Source organism: Dreissena polymorpha, chromosome 7, assembly GCF_020536995.1.
Source record: "Dreissena polymorpha isolate Duluth1 chromosome 7, UMN_Dpol_1.0, whole genome shotgun sequence".
Taxonomy (NCBI): domain Eukaryota; kingdom Metazoa; phylum Mollusca; class Bivalvia; order Myida; family Dreissenidae; genus Dreissena; species Dreissena polymorpha.
The window spans coordinates 103,101,379-103,127,211 of record NC_068361.1 but is presented as its reverse complement, the minus strand read 5'-3'; the positions used below and the strand labels follow the sequence as shown (position 1 = coordinate 103,127,211).

General features: G+C 35.5%; 2 protein-coding genes and 1 long non-coding RNA gene across 3 annotated transcripts in view; all 3 read right to left on the bottom strand.

Annotated features, from left to right (window-relative positions):
* Positions 1-2,298: 2,298 nt before the first annotated feature.
* On the bottom strand, positions 2,299-8,430 carry LOC127837115 (uncharacterized). The gene is made up of 3 exons (XR_008029111.1): positions 7,927-8,430; positions 3,603-4,481; positions 2,299-3,326 (listed from the first exon to the last, which is right to left on the bottom strand). It is a non-coding gene; the product is annotated as an uncharacterized LOC127837115 (long non-coding RNA).
* Positions 8,431-11,818: 3,388 nt separating this feature from the next.
* Positions 11,819-15,100, bottom strand: LOC127837105 (uncharacterized). The gene is made up of 2 exons (XM_052363948.1): positions 14,415-15,100; positions 11,819-13,408 (listed from the first exon to the last, which is right to left on the bottom strand). Exons 1-2 carry the CDS (start codon positions 14,632-14,634, stop codon positions 13,110-13,112), a joined length of 519 nt encoding a protein of 172 aa, XP_052219908.1. The 5' UTR covers positions 14,635-15,100; the 3' UTR covers positions 11,819-13,109.
* Positions 15,101-18,987: 3,887 nt separating this feature from the next.
* The window catches only part of LOC127837088 (uncharacterized), a 25,881-nt gene continuing 19,035 nt past the window's right edge, over positions 18,988-25,833 (bottom strand). Inside the window, exons 14-18 of the mRNA XM_052363925.1 lie at positions 24,989-25,131; positions 22,992-23,074; positions 21,787-22,693; positions 20,351-20,561; positions 18,988-19,520 (exon numbers count right to left, since the gene is read on the bottom strand). Of these exons, the coding sequence (XP_052219885.1) occupies positions 19,475-19,520; positions 20,351-20,561; positions 21,787-22,693; positions 22,992-23,074; positions 24,989-25,131 (1,390 nt within the window). The 3' untranslated portion in view covers positions 18,988-19,474. The remainder of the gene's footprint in view (positions 19,521-20,350; positions 20,562-21,786; positions 22,694-22,991; positions 23,075-24,988; positions 25,132-25,833) is intronic.

The following is a 25,833-nucleotide window of genomic DNA, read 5'->3' as shown; positions in this document are numbered from 1 at the left end:
CTATAACACCCACCGTCCCGTGCATACAGTCTGACCTTATCTATAACACCCACCGTCCCGTGCATATAGTCTTACCATATCTTTAACACCTACCGTCCCGTGCATACAGTCTGACCATATCTATAACACCCACCGTACCGTGCATATAGTCCTACCATATCTATAACACCCACCGTACCGTGCATATAGTCTTACCATATCTATAACACCCACCGTCCCGTGCATACAGTCTGACTATATCTATAACACCCACCGTCCCCTGCATACAGTCTTACCATATCTATAACACCCACCGTACCGTGCATACAGTCTGACCATATCTATAACACCCACCGTCCCCTGCACACAGTCTTACCATATCTATAATACCCACCGCCCCGTGCATACAGTCTGACAATATCTATAACACCAACCGTCCAGTGCATATAGTCTTACCATATCTATAACACCCACCGTCCCGTGCATATAGTCTTACCATATCTATAATACCCACCGCCCCGTGCATATAGTCTGACCATATCTATAACACCCACCGTCCAGTGCATACAGTCTGACCATATCTATAACACCCACCGTCCCGTGCATACAGTCTTACCATATCTATAACACCCACCGTACCGTGCATACAGTCTGACCATATCTATAACACCCACCGTCCCCTGCACACAGTGTTACTATATCTATAATACCCACCGTCCCATGCATACAGTCTGACAATATCTATAACACCAACCGTCCAGTGCATATAATCTTACCATATCTATAACACCCACCGTCCCGTGCATATAGTCTTACCATATCTATAATACCCACCGTCACGTGCATATAGTCTGACCATATCTATAACACCCACCGTCCGGTGCATACAGTCTGACCATATCTATAACACCCACCGTCCCGTGCATATAGTCTGACCATATCTATAACACCCACCGTCCCGTGCATATAGTCTTACCATATCTATAATACCCACCGTCCCGTGCATATAGTCTTACCATATCTATAACACCCACCGTCCCGTGAATATAGTCTGACCATATCTATAACACCCACCGTCCCGTGCATACAGTCTCACCATATCTATAACACCCACCGTCCCATGCATATAGTCTGACCATATCTATAACACCAACCGTCCAGTGCATATAGTCTGACAATATCTATAACACCCACCGCCCCGTGCATATAGCTTGACCATATCTATAACACCAACCGTCCAGTGCATATAGTCTGACCATATTTATAGCACCCACCGTACCGTGCATATAGTCTGACCATATCTATAACAACCATCGTACCGTGCTTATAGTCTCACCATGACTATAACACCCACCGTACCGTGCATATAGTCTGACCATATCTATAACACCCACCGTACCGTGCATATAGTCCTACCATATCTATAACACCTACTGTACCGTGAATATAGTCATACCATATCTAAAACGTACACGGTCCAGTGCCTATAGTAGGATCATATCGATATCGCCAACCTTCCATGCACACAGTCTGACCATATCCATAACGCCCACCGCACCATGCTCAAAGTCTTACCATTTCTATAACGTCCACCTTGCCGTGCATATAGTCCATCCAGATCTATAACGTTCACGGTCCAGTGCCTATATTAGGATCATATCGATATCGCCACCGTACCATGCACACAGTCTGACCATATCTATAACACCAACCGTCCCGTGCATTAAGTCATGCCATATCTAATACGCCCACCGTCCCTTGTATATAGTATTGTCATACCTAAACCGCCTACTATTTAGTGCAAGTAGCCTGACCAAATCCTATATTTTTGTAAAAAACATGACATATTATGCCGAGCAATATAATCAATTAAGCCGTATTTGATTAAACAAAAGTATTCAAGCACGAGCACATACTTATGACTAACATTGAATTATTAAAATTATATCATTGGAACTTTTCTAAAAAAGAACCATGTATATGAACATTATTAAACTTACGTATTAAAACTGAAGCGGTAAACATATGTTTAGCCTATAGGTTTTCTCCCATAGTTAAAGACATGCAAAGTTCAATATGTCAACTACATAAATATTCATCATCAACCGCAGCAGCAGTAAATACAGCAATTACAGCATCACAACCATTACACATATACATTTGAATAGTAAGTATCATATTAACAAAGAAGGAAGGTCATCAAGTTTTAAAATATCGCAGGTTAAAGTTGGGGTAAAAACCAAAAAATCACATGCCATGCCCGCCGTATTGTTCAACACTCGACGAACGATATATTTTCTTAATACGTTTCATAAAGATTGGACAAAATATGTATACATATCTCACAAGCTTTTATTAAAGTCAAACAGGGAAAATGTTCAGAAACCTTGTTGCCCTGTTTCTGGAAGTCCTTCTCTGGTTCATTTTAAACCGGCTTTTCTCACAGTCTTACTTTAAATAGTCTGGCTTAAAAAAAGTGTTATTTAAATTGGACTAACAAGAGCTTTCTCAAAACACCGCGCTCAATTATGCTTCCGCTTAGATAGTATAAAAGTCACCTGATAAAATCACCTTTCAGACATATATCAAGTTTAAGAACTGTATAGATATATAGTATATGTAAACTTGAAGTAGAATATTTATATTTTTAAACAATCAATGCGACAATTCAATGAAACTAAATATGTATCAGTTTACCAACAAATCAGTTGAATTTGATTATTTTTGTAAGGCAAGGTATGCATATAAACTGCGTATACATAGAATAACAGCATTACAACACACTACCTGCATTCAAACTTAGTTGTTTAAATGGAAACAACATTAAAACATTTTTTTTAACTGTGACCTTGCCCCAATCGGCCCGAAATTCAATCTCATCATCAGTGTGCATAGAAGCTTCTCAATTGAACACATGGTGAAATCAACGTCTTTGCAAAATCAATGTTTACTAGTTATTAACAAACCAATCAAGTGTACATGTTTTAAGACATGATTCTTAGAATCTGTTGTACAAACTGCTATTGATTATTGTGTAATTAAAAGAAAACTCAATATTTTTGTTGACGCAGACAGTCATTGGGTCGACCTCTCCATTTTTCTGTGAAAGCAGAGTTGCCAGAGCTTCTTTCTGCCTTTACGATCCACTTGTATTACTGTTTTGGATGGGCTTCCGCAAACAAGCACCTGTCCTGCAGTTGTAACATGGACACCATATGGTAGTTGTAGTTGGGTGTCAGTGAAGGTGGATATGAGGGTGCCATCCATAGCTAGTGTGAGGAGCTTGTGCTGGCTGCACTGGGTGACATAGATCCTGTCCCCAATAGGACTCACTGCACACATAAATACTGCAATATACAAAAAATGTCAAATATAGGTTAATCAGGATAAAATACCTTATCGCTTTTGTCTGTTAAAAAAAATCACCAATATTAATAGGTGTTTAAGATAAAAGAGCTTTTATGTTTAATATTGGCACAAACATGTTCATACAATACTTAAATCAATTGAATGTATTTTAAATACATTTAACTATAAAGTCATCTTCTTTATCTGCATAAATCGTTTTAAAAAGTGTCCCAGCCAGAATGTTCTGGTTCAGGGCATATCCACAGGTGACGTACAACGCTCAATGATGGTGGGCAATACCGACAGCATCGTGCGCTAATTGAAACTTCCTCCTAGTAATCAGCTGCCTATTTCTCACAGAGATGAACTGCACATATCTGTCAACAGTCACAGCCACTTCACTGGATGAAATCTGGCAAATGTCACATAGTCTACCAGACATATTACATTGGCTGACTAACTTGTACTGCTTGTCAAACAGCTTAATTGTTTTATTGTCATTATCAACAACAATAACATGGCCATTCGGCAGGCTGCAAGTTCCTTTGATAGAGCAAGTTTTATTTGTGTCACTCGATATGTTCACATTATACTTGGATTTTGTCTTCACTGTCAACACCTGGTTTGGATTCATTAATAGAATCTTCCCTAGATCTGACTTTTTAGACAGGTTCTGCTAAATGTCAATGTCTGCCTGGAATTTCATTGAACACAGACCCTTAACATGGTTCTCCTACAGATATGTCTCAGATTCGTTATTTTTTTCCATAAATTTCCAGCTAGCTATGAACTCAATATCTTTCTTACTCTTTACCCCCAGGCTATGCACAGCTTCACCAAGATGTCGCAGTTCATCCTTCAGTATGCGGCAGTTTTCAATGTCTTTTTTGAGAGAAGTTTGCAATGTAGTCCTTTTATCATTCAGCTCTTTCAAGGTTGATTGTTCTAGCTTATCCAAAAAAGCGTTTAAGTTCTTACGCATTTCTCGGATTTCTTGCAGTTTTTCACTATATGATATATCAACAAACTGAATGCTTGCTTCTTGTGAGCTTTCAAAGATTTCAAGTTGCCGAAGATTGTAGGACATCTATTTCATATCTAACGACAGCTTTTTGACTGACTCAGAAATTAGAGTGGCCATATTAATGCACTGTCTGAAAAAGCAACATGGAGCATTATAAACACTAAAACCATTTTAAAATATAAAAAATATAAGCGAAATACATCATTTACAAACATGTTAATCATATGATTTAAACTTGGCCTGAACAATAACAAACATAATTACTACTGTGAGAATGTGGAGTTAAGAGTAATACAAGTGCATTAAGAAACATTCATATTTAATTTCTATGCATATTTGGCGTTCGTATTCTACTCCGATAACATTTGAGCCAAATATGTTATCAAGTTTCTTGAAGATTTGGCAACAATTCAGTGTTTAGAGCGTAAAAAAGCTTTTTCTAAATTTGAGCAAGTGATCCAGATTTTGGCCTTACATGACCCAGCTCCAAAATCAGCCAAAATCGGATTGGGACAAATGTTTTGACCAAGTTTCATGAAGATTGGAAATAAATGTGACCAATAGAGTGTTAACAATTTTAAATCTTAGCCATATAAGGACAATTACCCCGTACCTTGGACGTCTTTTTTAACAGACCGGGACCATTTTCAAAGTTGACTTTGAACATTTTATTAGAGCATATATTCTGACCATGTTTTATGAATATTCGATAATTGACTTCAAGAGTGTGAAAATTGTTGCGAAATAGCCACATTAAAACATCGCTTCACCAACTGGCAGTAATATTTGTCATCGAACCACAATAATCTTCATACTCGGCCGAGCTATCATATGAGATATAGTTCTGACCTAGTTTCATGAAAATTGGACAAATAATTGTGGCCACTACAGTGTTCAAAAGGTTTCACTATAACCATATTAGGAAAATTGCCGAACGCCTTGTTTTTCGACGTATCACAACCATTTTCAAACTTTACCGAGCTATCAATAGAACAAATGTATAGACCAAGTTTCATGAAGATTGGACTTAAATATGACTCCTTAAGTGTAAGCGCTGTTGCACTATAGCCATGTAAAGGAAACTGAGCCGCCCCATGCCGGCCATGCTTTTCGACTAACAATATCCATTTTCGCCGAGTTTTATGAAGATCGATTAAAAAAATGTTCACTCTAGGCTGTTTGTTCATAAGGTTTCACGAAAACTGCCCCACAGACTGGCGGTCGTGTTTTTGACAAATCACAGCCATTTTTGAACTTCGCAGAGCTATCAATAGTACAAATTATTTGACAAAGTGGCATGAAGTTTGGACGAAACTGTGACTGTTAGAGTGTTCACAAGTTGTCACTATAGCCGTACATGGAAAACTGTCCCGCTTACTGTAAGCAATGTCGTTCAACGAACCACAACCATTATCATATTCGGCTGAGCAATCAAAAATTATTCCCAAGCGTCATGAAGATTGGACTTTAATGTGACGTTTAGTTTGTTAGAAAATTTTCGCTACATGCATATATGAAAAATTTCCCCACCTCTGACCGCCATGTTTTTTTTTACGAATCACAACAATGTTCAAATTCGGCCGAGCTATGATTTTAACAAATGATCAGACCAAGTTTCATGAAGATTAAACTAAAATGAGACTTCTCGAATGTTTACAAATTGTCACTTTAGCTATTTAAGGAAAACTACACCGCCCACTGGCGGGCATTGTTTTCATCGAATCAGAACCATTCTCAAATTCGCGGACATATTATTCGAGCAATTATACCTAAGTTTAAAGAAGATTTGACCAACATTGTGTTGGCTCTAGCGATAATTTTGTTCGTTGAACTAAAACCATTTTTCAACGCGTCCGCGCTTTCCATTAGAATAAATGTTCTGACTAAATTTCATGAACGTAACTTCAAGAGTGGAAGTAAGGTGTCACACAATCCATTTAAGAAAACTGTCCCGATCCATCGCACATATGATTTTCGACCAATAAAACTACTATTTAAATCGGGCAATCTGTCATAAGAAAACAAATATTCAGACCAAGTGTAATAAAGATTGGACTGATAATGTGGCATCTAGAGTGTTCATGGGGTTTCCTTAAAGCCATATAAGGACAATCATCACACGCCCGGGCGGCGATTTTTTTCGACGAATATCAACCATTTTTGAACTCGACCGAACACATTTTTCAGACCTGGTGTCGTGAAGATGTATCACAAAATGTGACTTCTAGAGTATTCATAAGGTGGCATTTAAATGGGCTTTTTCGCAGTTTTGACATGTATTGACGTTTGTCATTCAATGCTTTATATTGATAAATGTAAACATTGGATCTAAAAAGCTCCAATAAAAACAAGAATATAAATAAATAAAAATAAAAATAAATCTCAACTGGTCTCAAACCACTGACCCCTCTTGTAAATGTCTATCGCTTAGACCACTCAGCCATAATACATATAGGCAATCCTCGCATTATCCCAAAATATAACAACAACAGAACTATTAAAATTTTTCAATCGTTTCGCGTTGCAACGCTTTAAAATTTTCAGGTTATAAATCGTCAAAAGATGCATATAATGGATATTTTAGAGCATCGTAAATGTTCAATTGTACTGTTTCATCACAAATATCATAACTACAACGAAAATTTGCGAATCTGAAACCTTTTTTTTAAATTTTGTCAATTTACCAAAACATAAAAAGGCCCCTTTAAGCCAAAAAATGAAAGCTGCCCCGCCTCCTGGCAGCCATGCTTTTTTTACGAATCACGTCCATTTTCAAATTCGGTCGAGATATAATAAGAAAAAATATACTGCCCAAAATGCAATACGACTGGATCAAAACTAAGCCTTCTTAAGTGTTCACATGGTTTCATTATAATCATAAACGGAAAAATGCCAAAATCCATGCTTTTCGACGAACGATAACCATTATCATTAAAATAAATGTTCTGATAAAGTGTTATAAGGTTTGGACTAAACATGTGACTTCTATAGTGTTAGAAGAGAAGGTTTCACTATAACCATATACTAATTTCCCCGCCCCCAAACCGCATTGGTTTTTACAAACCGAAATCATTATCAAACGAGATATCACTTGAACACATTTTTGGGCGACTTTTATGAAGATTGGACCTACAATTTGACCTCTGGAGTGTTCACAAGCGTTTCTGTAATTTGAAAGTTGTGCCCAGGTACGCTAATAAATATACCTAATAGCATTGTGACCTATAATATTCATACACTAGTCACATTGATGCTTAAGTAAACTACCTAATAAAAAGGTACATCAACAAGTATTTGAAAATAATTGCAATCAATTCATTAATCCCCTTTATCAAGTAAAGATTAAACATTAAAAACAATGTATACACCATTTTAAAATAAAGACTTCTACAAATAATGCCTTCAATCACTAATACCACCAATAATTTTTACGTAATAACGTATAATAATCTATAGGGAGTAATTGTAGATTGCACATAATAAAATATATGATTGATGCATGTTGCGACTGCGGCCTTGGGACTTCCTATAACATCAATAACTTTGAATCAATTTCATGATTTTGCGTCACCAACCTGTGATCTAGTAGAACACATTTAGCGCAGCACACCTGACTGTGCTCCAGACAAAACATGTCCAGTTTCTCGTTGTGGATACCGCATGTCAGGAGCAAGTCCTCCATTAGTATGTTTATGTATTGTGCACTGTCCTCTAAATAACAAGCTAATTACTAGTAATATTTTGAACTCCAATTATAAATAAATAAATTGTTTATGACATCAGAATATGTAGCATGAAGACCCACACAGTTTTTATGTAATCAGAGTGCAGAATCAATGCGGTTTTCAGGGGTTTACACACGGACTGGACATAATATAAACACACCGCTAAGCAATATATTTTTGCGAATATCTCAAGTTATTGAAATACATTTGCGACAATCTTTAGCGCATAAAAGACAGTTTTTCTTGCAATTTGTGCCGATATCTTGCGTTTGAAATCGGTGACAAAATTTCACTTTGCGTGAAGCATTAAAGCATTAAATAAAGTAATTCTGATATATTTCAAATTGCCATCCACAGCATTAAACTCTCTCTTTTATGCACTAGTTCAAATTCTTAAGAACATTGCTTTAAAAAGTTATTGAAAAAAGCACTATTTACCAGTGTGTTTACATCCATTAACGTTTAATTGGGAACTCCGCAAAGTCACGTGATCATGCACCATGTAATGTAATTTTTTTTAAACCTGAAGTGCTTAAAGCTTACAAAGGACTGACTGCATCCGCTATCAAAACACTTCAAATCGACACAGAAGTCAAATTTCACAGTGAAGTTACCAGAAGTCCTTGCATAAAGTTTCTTATCATTTTTATGATAATACAAAGGGATACAAATAAACAACTTGGTTTATGTCATAAAGTTACGAGATGCTTTTGTCATTTGTAGTTACACATCGTCTAATTTACCTTCAATTGTGTGCTCATGTTTACAACAGTTGTGAATGGTTGTTGTTTTTTAAATATTTGTTTTCTAAAATGCATCGCCAATTTTTCAAACATTGTTCATTTCATAACCATGCACTGAATTAAATGCGAGATAAAATTTCAACTTCCATAGTTAAACCTATCTTAGGATAAACATGCACACTATTGATGTAAATCTACCAGAAGCCGCCTGTTTAATACCCCACTCTAGTTATTGACTGCACAAATTGTATGTATGTTTAGTATCAAATATTTTTACTTTGGCCTAGCTGGTCTTATTGATTACCAATGTTAGGTCTAAATGCCAGTTAAAGATATGAGTTGTTTCAGCAATCATTTACCTGAGTACAATAGAGATTATAATACTGTTAAATTTAAGGTCAGAGTTGTGAGCCCAGGTCGAAGGCCTCACAAGATGATCGCAAAGGAGTGTGAAGTTTTAAATATCTGTCGACGCTACGGATAAATGTACGCGTTACAACCAAACCTTAAACTTAATTTGTAGTGGATACAATCCTCACTTGAACACAACTTTGCATAATTCTGATTAAAGGCTCGTCACAATAACACGTTTTGATTATTGACTCGGTCCACGTGTGAACAGTGTTAATTCTTTTCTTTAGTAGAAATAATGATATAAAGTTTTGCGAACAAACGTTGAATTGAGCCCGCATACAATTGCGCGCAACAAACCTTTAACGTCTAACGCTTGCGGTTTTAGAACATATGATTTATCATGTGTTATGCTATACAAGTCTAAATTAATAATGTGATCCCTTGGGCGTGGATTTTTTCTACTAATGGCATGATTTGAACAAAATAAGTAGAGATTTTAATATTACTCGCCAAACTAAGACCACCCAACCCTTGGGATTATTTTTTTTAAATATATTCTATATACATATTTTGACCAATGGGGCGTGGTAATAATTGACCCGACAGGCATACTTTGAACAAACAGAGATGAGGCCCCCGATAAGATATTTTACGTCAAATAACAAACCGCAGGGCCTTGCTGGTTTCAGAGATTTATAATATATATGTATACATATCAGGAAAACATTTCAATCCTAGGACGGAGCCAAATTTTACCTCAGCGTCATGATTTAAAGTCACCTTGGAGGAAGACAACCGGATAATGTTACATACAAAATATTAAATGCCTGATCATTGAGACAGAAAAAATAAAAATATTTTTAAGTTATGTACTATGAAAGTGTAGATGCATTTTGTGACCCATGGGCAAGGTCAGTTTTAACCCTAGGGCATGATTTTAACAATTTTATTAAAGAACCACCATGCCATGTTAAATGGCAAATACCTAACCCTCTCGGATTTTGAATTTCAGAGAATATTTATAATTTATAACGTTTTAATTATATACATGTAAGGAAAACAAGTTATCCCCAGGGCAGTGCCAATTTTGACCACAGATGCATTATTTGAACGAATATTGTACAGGACCACACCAAATATTTAACCTCTGACCTGCATGGCTCAATGGAAATATTTGTCAGTTATCGACTATATAAGTCTATACAAATCAGGTGACCCCTGGGACGTGGTCAGTGTTGACACAAGAGGCATCCTTTTAGAAAACTAAGTATAGGACAATTAGAAGATGTTACCCACAGAAAGTATAGCCTTGTCACTTGTTGTGATCGAATAAGACGATTTTTGAAGTGTGCATTTGTGAAACATATATTGTTTGCTCTGATGACATACATATGCAAAGACCCAGAAAGATTTGAACAAATTTGAAAGAAGGTCAACAAAAGATCATTCCTGTGTAGTTTGGTTAAAATCTGTTATTGGGATGAGAAGGCGAAGACATTGTAAGAAACAGTTCACTCAAGCACCACGCGCAAGTACGGAGGAAGAATATCTGGGAACAAAAAGTGTTACCCTTGAGCAGCATGTGTTCAGGTGAGCTAAAATGAATAAGTATTTGAAAGGACAGAGTTTTATCCAAGATGGCTACCAGTTATCAGTTACTTAGGATGTTATCGAAAGTAAAAAGGAACGCACTACTACTTCTTTGGTAACCTTTATCTAAGATGGAAGCCATTTATATGTTATTGAGTGAAAAATATTCACACACTATTATTACTTATGAACATGCAAACAACCCATTACATTTGAATCGAAACAAGAAAGCAAATATTAATCACAACAATCTAGTACTTGTAAAATCAAACAAGAACGCGCATATACATTTATACCACTGATATGACCGCCTAACAAGAACTTTCATATTAGTACATTCCCCTTTGTTTGTTATTTGCATTTTTCATCCCAAAAAAAACAACACTTCTTGTTGTTTGTGAAATAAGTTCGTCCTTCTTTCTGTCCGTAGACAAAAGCTTGTCGGACGAAGTCTGCCCTTTCAACGTACAGAAATCAAATTTGAATGCATTGGTTCTTGTTATGAAGACACTACACTACGTTTAATATTGCAGTAGTTAGGACCCGTTTTTCAACTTATCATTTGCCTGTTTATTGCATTTTGATACATATTACGACATGCCGCGTCAGGGTATTCGTAAAGTGTGTGAAAAAGCTTCTGTTAGTTTTCATTTAATATAAACTAAGGTAAGAACCTCAAGATAAAGTACTTTAACATACGCGTATATATTATTATGAAGATCACCCAAAGTGACTAACACTGAATTGCGTGCACAAAACGTTTAGAAAATTGGTCGCTGATATCTCTCAGAAGATTCTGCATTTAGTACGCGAACTATTTTTTTCTGTTTCAAAATTGTTTTTCGCGTTGTTTATTTGATTGTTAAACCACTATTTATTCAAATGTATTCAATTGTTTAAGGAAACCTATCAGCGAAAATGTCAACATTCAGTCATCGAATCAACAAGCAAGGAAATGCAGTCACGATACAACAACAGATAAAAGTAAATAAATCAACTTAAAACAAACGCATTTAATGTGCATAAATTGTAAATTGACAAGAAAATTAAGTCTGTTTTTTTTATAGAATTTATTGAAAGCAAGATAAAGCAACTTAAGTAGAATTCAAATATGTTTTAACAATACATATATATTATCATATGAATTATTTATTCATTATTAATTTCAACACAGGTGCATATTTAATAGAATGCAAAGAATATTGTTGGCGCACTTTAATCGAAAATTATAAAGTTTTATAAATAAAAGGAAAATTAACATTATTAAATTTAAATATTATATATTCCACAATTTTCTTTATTCGAAAAACTGTCATTTATTTTGCAAAAACGTCAAATTAAAAATTAGCATAAAAGTTGTTTTAAACAATGGATGCCATATGTCTGGTATAAAGAATTACAAATAGCATTAGAAAAGAAAGGAAGTTTGAATACATATTTAGTAAAATGCATATACACGCAGATGGAATTGCACTAGTAAAAGCCTTAAAGAAACACATGCGCCACACAAGATTTTATCCAAAACTTATTATGACGTTTAGATGTTTAGACAGTAAACTTCGAACATAACTTTTTGCTAGAACTTGGATACACAAACATATTTACGTCTCAAATAAACTCTTTGTCATCAATTATGTTTCCGAAAATGAAAATCAACGCATTTCACCAAGAGATAAAAAATGATAGCATTTGCATTTGAAAGGTTAACATATTTTTTTAACGAAAGTATTACTCTAACAATACAAAAACTAATTCGGCTACTGTTGGGTAAAAATATTCACAATAACATCCATAACAAATAACTTCCATAAATTGCTGTAACGATCCAGTTATAATGGTGTTCGGTGTCATTTTAATGTGCATTTATCTCATTGAAAAACTCGCTTTTATTGCTTACTAACATAAAAAGCTAAAAACAATTTAAAAGCATTTGGTTAACATAAAACATTTATTTCTCATATTGCTAGTGTGTGTAATAACAATACACACACAAACACATTTTATGTATAAAATAGTTGGACATTAGTCGACGGTTTGTTGTCTGATCTATGTCTATCAGCTTAATAAATTATTAAAAATTTTATCATTTTTATTACACATGTTTCATTGTACAACTTTACACTTATGTTAATAATCAATGACCAACAAAACAATGACTTAAACAAATCATGTGTAAAATTATTGTTAATTTACAATTTTGTGTATTCATGCCGATAGCCATAAACCGCCCATGCTTATGCAAATTTCGTAAATATTATATTTCATATTACATCTTTAAAAAATATGTTAAAGTTCATCTTTCGCTTTCACGATACAATTCAGAAACCGCCCAGATGCTTGCTCCAGTTACGTCTGCACATCCGTCAGGCATGCGTCTGTCTTCATCTGTTCAATCATGTTGTCAAACTCGTCAGGCCGGTGCAGAGGGATGGTCACTTTGGGGCCCGGCTTAGGGATCTGCCCCACAGAGGTTACGCTTGAGGGCCGTGACGTCGACACTGACGTCTCAGATGGCTCCGCTAGCATCGTGACGTCAAACCTGTGGTTGGGGACGTCACTTTGACGTGGCTGAATCGGCCTCATTCGTTCACCGCTTAAATCATTCAGCTCCATCTGCGAGAACGGTTTCGGCTTCTCCTGTACGCCTGGGGAAGGTGGACGATACATGTGAATGTTTGAGAAACAATATTAAGTAGATTCATCATCTGAATCGTCATTAAGCAAGATTTTTTTGTGAAACACTATGTCCCCCATATATTTGACCTTTGACCTTGAAGGATGACCTTGACCTTAACCTTTTACCACTCAAAATGTGCAGCTCTATTAGTTACACATGCATGCCAAATATCAAGTTGCTATCTTCAATATTGCAAACGTTATGGCCAAGGTTAAAGTTTGACACAAACCAACAAACACACAGACAGGTAAAAACAATATGTCCCCCAGTATAGACTGGGAGAAATAAAAACAACTACGTGTTCATGCGAAAATTTCAAATAATCCTCGCACGTTAGTTACGGCTCAATTAACCGGACATTATTTTTGTGTTAAAATGCACAATGATAACTTGTGAAAATCGTACTAAGTAACTTATAAGGGTTTACTGAAACGGTTCCCCGGCTTGTATGAATTAAACAACGATCACGTCAGCCCGAGTTGTTTTAAATCTCCGCATTTGAGCAGCAAAGAATCGTTTATTGATATATTATATCGATAATGAAAACAATATTTATGGACTTTAACATGATCAATATTTGTGTACATAAAAACTATTATGCAGTGACCAGGCATGGGATTTCTTTTTTGTTTGGTTAATGGAAGATTTATACGAAGTACTTGTTTTGTTTATAGAGAGATAAGCGTAGATTATTTTACTGTGTATAATAAATGTATAACATGAGCCGCGTTCTGGGTAAACTGTCCTTTCTGCATGTGCGTTAAGTGTCATCCCAGATAAGAATGTGCAGACATAATATAATCTTAACGTAAATACAGTTTGTTAAGACAGTTATGCCCCTGATTAGCCAGTGCGAAGGGCACATGCTTATCTGGGAGGAAACTTTAAGCAAATGCATTAAACCCATTTTTCCACAAACGCGGTTCAAATTTATAATAACATAGCAATGGTTGCGACGAAGAACTATCTGCTACCTTTGAAGGTGGCGAAGTTAGCATGGTGTGGCGGTGGAGAATTGCCAGCAGGTAAAAACAACGGGTTTGCTGTAAATTGCGACATGTCATCATAGGTGGGATTATGTTGCCAGATCTTGGCAACATCGTTATCCGAGCTGACGTCATCTTTGTCGTCCACATGTATGCCGGACGAGGCGGCCGGGCGGTTGTCGCCGATTTGCCGCCCGCTGTCCTCCATTAAACCGACCCTGGATATGGACAACGAAAATCATAGGTCTCAAGAAGAACGTTTGCCAAGACGTTCATAAAAGCGAATGGTAAGAACACTAAGTTGTAATCAATTCATAAAAAAATAATTGAACAGCGTGACGCTCTATTTAATAACCAATTTTATAACCGTATATAAAGAATCTCACACTACCCTTAAAAACGAAACGAATTATTAAACCTCAAAAACATGATCGGAAATTCTCTGCAATATATTGGTAACCGCTGCTAAACATACGTTTCTAAATCTGTTAAAAATATATGAAAAAATAACTATAATCAAGATTTTTATTATTGTAAATTGTGAGTGAAATAATATGAGCCGTGCTCTGTGAAAAGTGGATTTAATGCATGTGCGTAAAGTATCGTCCCAGATAAGCCTGTGCAATCCGCACAGGCTAATCAGGGACGACACTTTCCGCTTAAACCGGATTTTTGATAAGAGGTTTTCTTTAAACGAAGAATATCATCAACGCGAAAGTGTCGTCCCTGATAAGTCTGTACGGACTGCACTGCCTAATCTGAAACGACACTTTACGAACATGCATTAAACCCCCTTTTTCACAGAGCACGGCCCATATATAACATATATCTAAAAGAGTCAAAATAATATATGGTTTATTCAAGATACATTAGACATTACAGTCCATGAGTACACATGTATGTTGAATATATTTATACAAACAAAATGCATGCAAGTGGTCATCAATAAATACAAGTTCATGACATGATTGATCATATTCAAACTATATTATGTTTTATACATAAATTGTTAAAAAGATACATGTATTTTAACATAATGTTAACATAAATAGCGCTTTTGACAGCGAGAAGCCAACTTTTCTGACATGTAAATTACTCAAAATAATATTTATAGACATTTCTTTAAACAAATACTTTATGAACATAATTTGCTAACTTTCTGTTAATTGTTTGGTTATCAGATTGCATTAACTCTATAAATTTTGGAATATTTGGTCCTTTCTAGTAATATTGCTTTATGGTTTTTTCTAATATCATTGTATAAGGAACATTCAAACAAAAAATGAAATTCATCCTCCAAGACATTGCAATGTTGACATTTTCTTTCCTGGACTGGTATAGATTCTGGTTTATGCCATCTGCCTGACTCTATTTCTAATCTATGAGAGGATACTATTAGTCGGCTCAGACTAAACCTAAACTTATCAATAGTAACATCATTTAAATAAGGCTGGAATTCAAATTTACAAAAAATATTATAACTTACTGCTCTTGATGAATTACTCAGTTCAGACATCCAATTTTGTATAAAAGCATCATTTAATCTGGATTTAACAAGAGATAAAAAGCACGTATCATCATCTACTCCATGGTTTATCCATGCATAATGTAATCCCAAGGACTGCAACAAGTTACAAACAGCTTTTGCCCATGTGTGCATATTTGGTTTACTTATCAAAATGTTATACATATGTAAATATATACACTTAACATATTTATGGTTTTCTAACTGGGTAACTTTAAGCCAATACCTTATTACATTAACTGCACGTATCACGATTAAGAATGTTCTACCAAGTTCTTCATACACAAAATTATTTTGAGTTTGAATTTTCACACCTAATAATTTTTTACAGAAACTTAAATATACTCTCTCAAGTGTCATGGATTCATTTAAGCCCCATATTTCTAAGCCATAATTTAAAATTGGTAAAATAAGTTGATCAAATAGCTGTAATTTGGTCTGAATATTGATTGAAGGAAAATTAAGTAAATATGAATTTAATTTAAAAACCGCTTTTGAAGCTTGTCCAGCAAAAGTTTCAAAAGTACTTGTAAATGATCCTCCGGTGGTAAATACAATTCCTAAATATGTAAAGGACTTAACAATTTTTATAACCTCGCCTTACATGCAAAATTCATATTTCTCCTTAATTGTCCCCCTTTTTTAAAAAATCATAACTTTAGTTTTATTTGAAATTTACACAAAGTTTCCACCTATCACAGTATTCTTCCAACAAGCACAAACCTTTATTAAGTTCTCCTCCGATTCAGCCATAATAACAATATCATCTGCATATAGTAACAGAAATAATTTCAACATTCCAATATCAATCCCATTAAAACAATTTAACATAAAATGTTCCTCAATATCATTTAAATAAATAGAAAAAAGGAATGGTGATAAAGATTCACCCTGTCTCACTCCTAATAAACAAGAGAAGTCTTCATTACTTATTCTATTACCTAATTTGATTCTTGATTTCACATTTACATACATAGATTTAATAATATTAATCATTTTTCCTCGAACTCCTAGTTTCAAAAGTTTATACCAGAAAATATCTCGAACCAAATAATCGAACGCTTAAGTAAAATCCACAAATACAGCATACAATCTCTTTTTTCATTAAGTAAATAATTAATAACACCATGTAATGCAAAATATTATCGATAGTACCCATGTTTTGTCTAAAATCTGCCTGTGATTCTATATATACATGATAATTTTCTGCCCAATTATTCAGTCTATTGTTAATGACTTTAGTACATAATTTCCGCAATGTACTTAATAATGTAACTCTCCTGTAGTTGTTAGCATCATTCTTACTTCCCTTTTTATATAATGGTACAATAAAACCCTCACTCCACATTTCAGGGAAATGCCCATTTTCAAACAGCTTATTAAATAAAGTACACACAACTTTTAAAAAGCTACAACTGTGAAGCCCAAATTAAAAAAAATCATTGATTAGATAATCAGGACCACTTGATTTTCCATCGTGTATTTGTTTACAGGCATTCATAACTTTCTGGTCAGAAAATGGTACATTTAATTCATCAAACATCATATTAAGTTCACGATTCAAATATCTGTCTTCAATAAATAAAATATCTTCATCGGGTTTGTAAAATGAAGGTATTGGATCATTTATTGATTTAAAATACTATAAAAAATTTACTTTTTATGTTGTGTTTATTATCTCTAACACTAGTATTTCTTAACATTTTCCAATATAATTTTGCATTACTTAGTCTTGCATTTTCTAGTTTCAGTGCCTGATTTTTGTCATAAATACTTTTCTTTTTTCTAATTGTACTTTTATAAATACTTCTTGATTTCACCATATTTGTTCTATTTTCATTTGTATGAAAGTTCCTGAATAATAGAGAGAAATATTGACACCACCACTGACACCTCCTTGAGAGCGAAACTGTGTTTACAGCGTTAAAGTTGATGAAAATTAACCGCAATAAAATAAAATGAAAAAAGGAAGCAACTGGAGTTTGAAAATAACTGGTGTCATGTACTCTATCTAGTACTCTATCCATAATTTACACTTTTGCTAAATAATTAAATATATAATCATACGCCAACATTCGACTTTGATAAGCAAGCTCCCTGATGTTATTCGGCATGTGCATTATTATACCCGTTTATGTCATTGCAGTTACTAGGCATATGCGGTGGCATATGGTACATCTTCACACGGATTTTATTTTAAGACACGGCTGTAGTTTTAAAAATTATATATCATTGATTTTATTAATATTACAACTTTAAGATAAGTGCGACATTGCATATACAAAACAGGACAATAAATGCGGCGACAGACACAACCCAACATTAAACATAAAACAACAAGATGATGCGTTCAATCAACACAAATGCCGCCCCCTTGTCAGTACAATGAATCCATTTGAGCCGTGCTCTGAGAAAAACGGGTTAAATGCATGTGCGTAAAGTGCCGTTTCAGATTAGACTGTGCAGTCCGCACAGGCTAATAAGGGACGACCCTTTCCGCTTTTATGATATTTTCTGTTTAAAGGAAGTCTCTTCTTAGCAACAATACAGTTTATGCGGAAAGTTTCTTCCCTGATTAGATTGTGTGTGGACTGCACTGACTAATCTGGAACGGCACTAAATTTACGCACAGCACAGCATGGATCCATTGGAATAAACTTTAATCCAAAACAAGGTCAAGGTAAATGTCAGAACGAGGTCAGGTGATATGGAGGTGGTGAGTGTTCATGAACAGCATTCAAGCATGAATCAAATTTAGTAGTATGCAGCATCGTTGTTAAAAGAAACGCGTCTTTTTGAGTTAACCAAGAATGTGGACCTTCTCAATTCGTCTGAAACCAAATGCAAGTACATGTCAAGGTTAACATGAGTTGGTTGTTGTGCCTATGCTGAATGTGTTTGAAAGCATCATCCATACAAGTATTGAAGCTCTGTTACAAGCAGTATCGATGTTAGAAGAAACGCGTCATAAGGTTTAACCAAGATTTTGGACATTCTCAATAACATGTGTATTAAATCATCAAAATAGGTCAATGTCAAAATGAGGCCAAGTGAGCAGGGTGTGAACAATGCTCCTTATCCATTCAATAGTAAAATTGCGCCTCGGCGATTAGAGTAGTTTGTTCATAATTTTCTTCGAAATGTCAAGCTGAAAATTAATTTAAACTTGGGTCGGCAACTGGAAACGGTCAATTCAAACTACCGGCATTGAGGTTCAAACTAGTTTAACAGCATGCCAAAGCTCCTACAGAAGCTCATAATTAATCACTGAAACGGGTTAATAAACAATTAACATCCCAAATATGACAACCAGGCTCATAACACTTAAATGAATACAATTCACCGGTTCACCCGCCTTGGATCAGCTGATGCAAAACACATCTGGTTTATATCAGAATGCAGTACCTCACACTTAGCCCAGAATAAATAACGACATATAAGTGTAAATAAACATTTATATTATAGAACATAATTGTGTTAAAGAATAGCCAGTATACCACAACGAACATACACAAGTGATTTCTTACACGTATTTTTGTCTGGCTCCACGGACGAAAATTCGACGAATGCTTGAGCAACAAAATTTAAACATAAATTGTGTAATGTGCATCATAAAATCAAGCTTGCAAAGAATATTGATACCTTCAAATACAAAGGTTTGTCAATTGAATGCATACATAATATGAAACACTTGCCATCAACATCTAGCCTTTACTTCAATATCGGCATTTAGGCCAAAAATGTTGCTATGTTTTACTTTTATTGTTGCTTCAATATAGGCCATTAGTTACTGCCAATGCTCAACCTTGCTTCAATATAAGTTATAGACAATGTCAAATTACACGCAGAACGTAGCTTCAATTGGTGCTAAAAATGGTGGATACATCCCATGGCTATTTTTGCTTCAAACATCGATTGCTAAATCTCACGCTTACATTTGCTTTAATACGGGCTATAGATGATTGAACAATTTTGAACCGAACGTAGCTTCAATATGAGCTAATAGGTTTAGTTAAATCCAATGTTAAAAGTCGCTTCAACATTTGTTTAAAGTTATAGCTAAATGTCGCTGCGAACTTTGCTTCAAAATAATTTTTAATTCTCAAAGGCAGTATTTGGCTCTATAAGGACTAGAAGTGACTGCTTTATCTCACGCAAAAGCAAAGTGAAAATGTGCAAACAGCATAAAACCAGAACAGTCTGCGAGTAACTTACAGTCTGTTCAGGTTCTATGCTGTTTGCTGCTCATCAGTATCTAAGGTTTGCAGATTAAGCCTAAAAACAAGAATCTAGTGAGAAAGATCTTCAATTAAATACATTTTTCTGGGGGACTACAAATGCGTGAAAATACATATCTTAGTGGTAAAGTGTTAAAGCAAAATATCACTTAAACGCAAACCTGCTTCTAGACAACTTGATGTCTCGCAGCTTCACAATAACGTACACGAGGACAATGAGGGCAATGAGAGGACAGACGATGACAGCCAGCAGTTTGGGGATGTTGATGTTGCACTGGTAGCCATTGACCAGGTCCTCGCAGTCGTACATACTGGAACATGAGCTTGACTGACACTCGTCGATTTCTATCTGACACCAGTCGCCGATATAGCCTGTTTGTCGGTTAATAAAACATGTTGATATAGAGAATAACAGGTTACTGTCCCATCGTTTTGTTATATATCAGGCGAGGCTTAGAATAATATAACGGCGAGGCTTGCCGAGCCGTTATTTTATTCGTGCCGACCTTGATATATTACACAACGATGGGACAGTAACCTGTTTTTCTGTTTATCATACCACATTTTCCTAAAAATCTGCAAAATAATCAATTTCTTTATATTTAATATGTACGGATCCCCGCTGATTTTGCTGATCCGGCTTTTACACGTTGACATACATGTAGAAACGGCATTCGAAAAGACAACACGAATAATCACTTATTTTAAACATCGTATAGAGAAAAAAAGTTGTTTGAACTACGAATGGGAAGAGTACAACCGCTTTAATTATAAACGTCTTGAATTGGAGATCAGGAATGGACTGCAGCGACAAATTTAATCTAAGAACACACTTCACCGAATAGTTTGGAGACGCCATTTTGGAGATGTGTATTGAAATTGACATTTTGATGATGGTGTCAATAATGACATAAGCGTGTTAAATCGTTTGTTTAAATAGTTGAGGATAAGCATACAGTTATCATTTGTCTTCACCTTCTGTGCAAAATTTGCGAGTGCAAAGACTATATCGATATTGGTATCAAGTTGTCTGTTTTATTGAACCTGATTCATGTTGATAGAAATTGTTGACTTTATTGAAAATCCCAAGTTACTCAAAACATTGACTGATACAAGAACTTCCTGTTGACCATGATATAAAACATATATCAGGCAACGTTATATCAGGCAGATATCATTGCGGTGGTATGATAAAATGAGCCATGAAAACATAACATAATCATTAATATTATGTAACGTATATTCAGTAAAAGTTTGTCAATGCTTCTAGTATATTACACACGATGGAAGTCGTTAGTATTAGCATTGTAATATCGTATTGTATGGAAATATATATGAGTCGCAATCTGGAAAAAGGGGTTAATGCATACGCGTAAAGTATTGTCACAGATTAGACTGTGCAGTCGGTACAGGCTATTCAGGGACGACACTTTCCGCCTAGACTGGATGTTTGCTAAAAAGAATTAAACACATACAATACAAGCGGAAAGGCATGTCCCTGATTAGCAAATGTATACTGCACAGGCTAATATTGGACGATACTATGTACATGCATTAAGCCCTATATTACCAGAGCGAGGCTCAGATGCGTGATTACCAGGTTCACAGACGCACTCAAAGCCACTGAATGACCGCGATCTGGCCGGATCTTCACATGCGTCATATCCCAGAATGGGATGGTGGCACTGACCATGAATGCAGGGGTTCTCCATTACATATACATCGATAGTGACACCAGGCGTGTAGATGTCATCAGCGTTCCGGGCGATGAAATCCAGCGTCATGTTACCCTGTAGGTCTGGAGAGTATTCAAACTCAATGTCATAAGCTTGCACGCTTCTGTAGCGCCTAGTCGTGTAATTGGCCAGCGGGATATTCGATGTGTTAGTTAACCTCTTCAGAGAAAAAGCGGCGTCCCCGAGAGCGCTAAATCTTGGAAAAGGAAAAAATATCTCGCCCCCGTCGACATCTGCGAGAACAATTCGTCCGGCGTAGTGGGTGGAAGACCTGTTAGCGTTCACTAAAATGGTGTGCCGAAAAGAGGGCCGTTTCTCAGCGTAAAAGGTTTCATTGGAATCAAAAAAGAATCGCTCAGTTTTATCAGGAGTTCCGTGAATGACAAGTTTTAATTGTTTTGTATGCGACATTGGTTGTTCAAACGCTGGCAAATCTGTCTCAGTGACCTCAACAGTGACATCATCTTCGCCGTAGAAATCGTCTTCAATCGCCTTACACCGGAGATTACCGTCGGAGGTGATGTTACACTGGAGGTTTTCTGGCTCATCAACGATATTGTAAACCAATGTGTCATCCTCTGGATCCTCTGTTTCTAGGGTAAAGTCAGCAATAACGTCTTCCGTAATATCCAAGGTCTTTGAAACAATTTTTGGGGGGTAATTGATAAACGTTTTTCCGATTTTCACCAAACTGTAATGCGTGGGTGATTCTAGTTCGATTGAGGCGTCTCTCTTTTTTCTCACTGCGTTGTTGAAATCTGGGCATATCTTTTTAATAAAGAACTGCATACATAAAGCTGAAGTATATTTTAGATATTTAAATACATTTAATTACTATTAAATGCTAACATTATTTCTTTCTCAATTGATTTGTATTTTAAATGATTCCTAAACAGGCGCATTTTCTATGTTCATGCAAACGATTATAAGGCTTAATACGTATAGTAAAACCATAGGACTTGAATACGTATTTAATATTTATTACATTCCGATTCTATTTATCATTAGTTCAATGAATTGATTAGACATTGTTCATTAAACATTTTAGACATTTATCTCATACTACCATTGATGAATAGACTCCACTGGAGAAATTTGCAGACAATATTTCATTACACCCTTCGTCAATGTGAACCCAGACCTCTTTCTCTGAAACAATATAAAATAAAATATGATACACTTTGTGTAACAAATATTTATTTGTTAAGTGACTGATTGTAAATAGCACGACGCTTAAAATATACTTTCGAAGAAAAACAGTTTGTAAAACAACTTGCTATAAAATGAAAAATATTAAGAACATTTTTTTAGTTCAACTTCCACTTTGAATCTAAGATACTAGCAAATATATTTTAGTAGATGTTGATTTTAATATAATACAAGATACATAACACGTTCTCTGGCGATTTAGAAATAAGAGCTTATTGAAGCTGACTATAAAACTCCTAAAAATCAGGAAGGCAATGCCAAATATAATGTGACGTAGTGGTTAACTTCAACGAAAATTCCACTTTTAGTTATTGATAGTTGGTGCAACAGCACCATTGATGGGACATTATGGGTTTTGAAATCTGCATGAGTAATCAACACTTTAAATCAAACATTGTTTTTTGTCTTTTTCTCAATCGTTTGACTCGGAACTGAACTGAACAGTGCGTATGCGTGCAGAACTGTACGGTAAATAGTGCGTGTAAGTCCCGAACTTAACGGTACATACTGCATTTACGTTCCCAACTGAAAGGTGCATAGTGCGTATACTTACCGAACTTTACGATACATAGTGCATGTACGTACGGAATGTTACGGTATATAGTGCGTGTTTGTACCGAAATTATGGTACATTGTGAAATTATGCACCGAACTTAACGGTACATAGTTCATGCACGTACCGATTTTTACGGTAGGTAGTTAATGAATGTACCGAACTTTAACGGTTCATAGAGTTTTTATGTACAAAACTGTACGGTGCATTGTGTGTGTATGTACCAAACTTTTAGATTCGTAACCCGTGTATTAACCGAACTCAACGACACATAATGCGTGTACTTGGCGACTTTTCTAACGCAACATGTATTCAAATAAATATAGCTCCCTTACTTTAGAATGGATTTTGTTGAAATTTGGACTCGGACTTATTCAACACATATCTAATACTTCATGTAAATTTAATAGTAATTGATCAACATTTAAATATAAAACATAACACATTACAAAAATCACTGAAAACGTAAAATTCTCAAAATCGTACATCGTAAAATAATAATGTGCAAAGTAAAACGCATTAACATTCACGTCTTAGTGACCACCGACCGGCTTGCAACACCGCGCTTATTAATATTCATACGAGCCATATTGTTTTTCAAATTTATGTTTTGTTTTCCTGGTGTAAACACCCACCGAGAATGATGAAAATAAAATAAAATTAGAATTATATTTGAAGCGTTGTGCTACACTTGTTGACTTTTCGAACGAAGCATTTTTCAAACTTAAATATCTCAATTATGAGTAAATATTTTGATTTAAAATTGTACATGTGATCAAATGACTTCATTATGTGCAGCAAACGATAAAATCATTCATCCGTGACGACTGGATGCTTTAATAGTAAGTCGGCAAGGTAGCCTGCACCAAGCTGGTTGCGCTGTTGCGCTCCTGAAATTGTATACGAGATATAGTGATCTTTAAATTAATTTAATGTTTTCCTGGTTATCAACCCACCTAAAATGAATAAATTGAAATAAAATTAGAATCATATCGCTTTTCACCATTTTCACGTGCAAAAAGATGAAACCACACATACCCCACGTGCAAAAGCGCCCTATTGTCACGGATGAATGAATTTATCGTGATCTTGCACAGAATATAGTCAAATGATCACATGTGCAATTTAAAATCGAAATCTTTACTTATTACTGAGATATATAAGTTTGAAAAGTGTAGCGTTAGAAAGTCTCCAAATATATGAACCGAACTTTTAGGTTCATAACGCGTGTATTTACCGAACTCTACGGCACATATTGCGTGTATGTACCGAACTTTTAGGTTCATAACGCATGTACGTACCGGTGTCCCAGAAGACAAGAGCGGGTTGATACACGGGATCCTTCTCACATCCAGGCCCAACTGTCACGTGGATGGTGACACGTGAGGCTTCAGCACGTGGTGCCGGGGAGAGAAAGAAATTGACGTCACAGAGGTGATGTATCCTGCAACACACAATGTGGTTATTATTCAATTAGTAAACATTTACTGATCAAATGTTTAAAATATATTTTGAAATTGTGTACGGTCAAGAGGTTAAAAAGCTATTGGTCGCTCATCTTAGACCCGATTTAAATGAACTTAATTGTTCTGAGAAGCTTTTTTGATTGCTTCCAACTTATCTTCATTATAAAAAATTGTCTGAGCATGATTCATTCGAAGGTCGAACACGAGCTCACTATGAGCACTTTGTACGCAGGTGAGCTAAACAGAATTGCACAGAAAATCAAGTACGAACATAGAAAATTCTAATCGTTCGCCTAAAGTCAATTGGTATATAATTGGTAGAAGCGATTTTAATTTTGTGTACCATCGAGTCATCAGTTGTAGATAGCGACTTATAGTTAGAGGTTCGTTGTTTAAATGAAACCATAATTTCGGCAAACGGCGCTCAATGTAAGTGCGTAACGTGTCGTCCCAGATTAGCATTTGCAGTGCATGCAATCTAATCTGGGACGACACTTTCTGCCTTAATTGAATTTTTGCTTAAAAGAGACTTCTAAACCATAAAACTGAAAGTTTCGTTCCAGACAAGCCGATGCGGACTGCAAAGGCTAATATGTGGCCAAACTTTACGCTCATGCATTAAACCAAGTTTTCCCGGAACGAGGCTGATATAATAAACGTTTTCAACGTGCACAACATTG

What these genes read in the sequence shown, in the direction of transcription:
- LOC127837105 (XM_052363948.1), bottom strand. Translation starts at nt 14,634, where the DNA reads ATGGAGGACAGCGGGCGGCAAATCGGCGACAACCGCCCGGCCGCCTCG. An exon ending in TAACTTCGCCACCTTCAAAG is followed by an intron (nt 13,409 to 14,414) that starts GTAGCAGATAGT and finishes CACCTTCCCCAG; the next exon opens with GCGTACAGGAGAAGCCGAAA.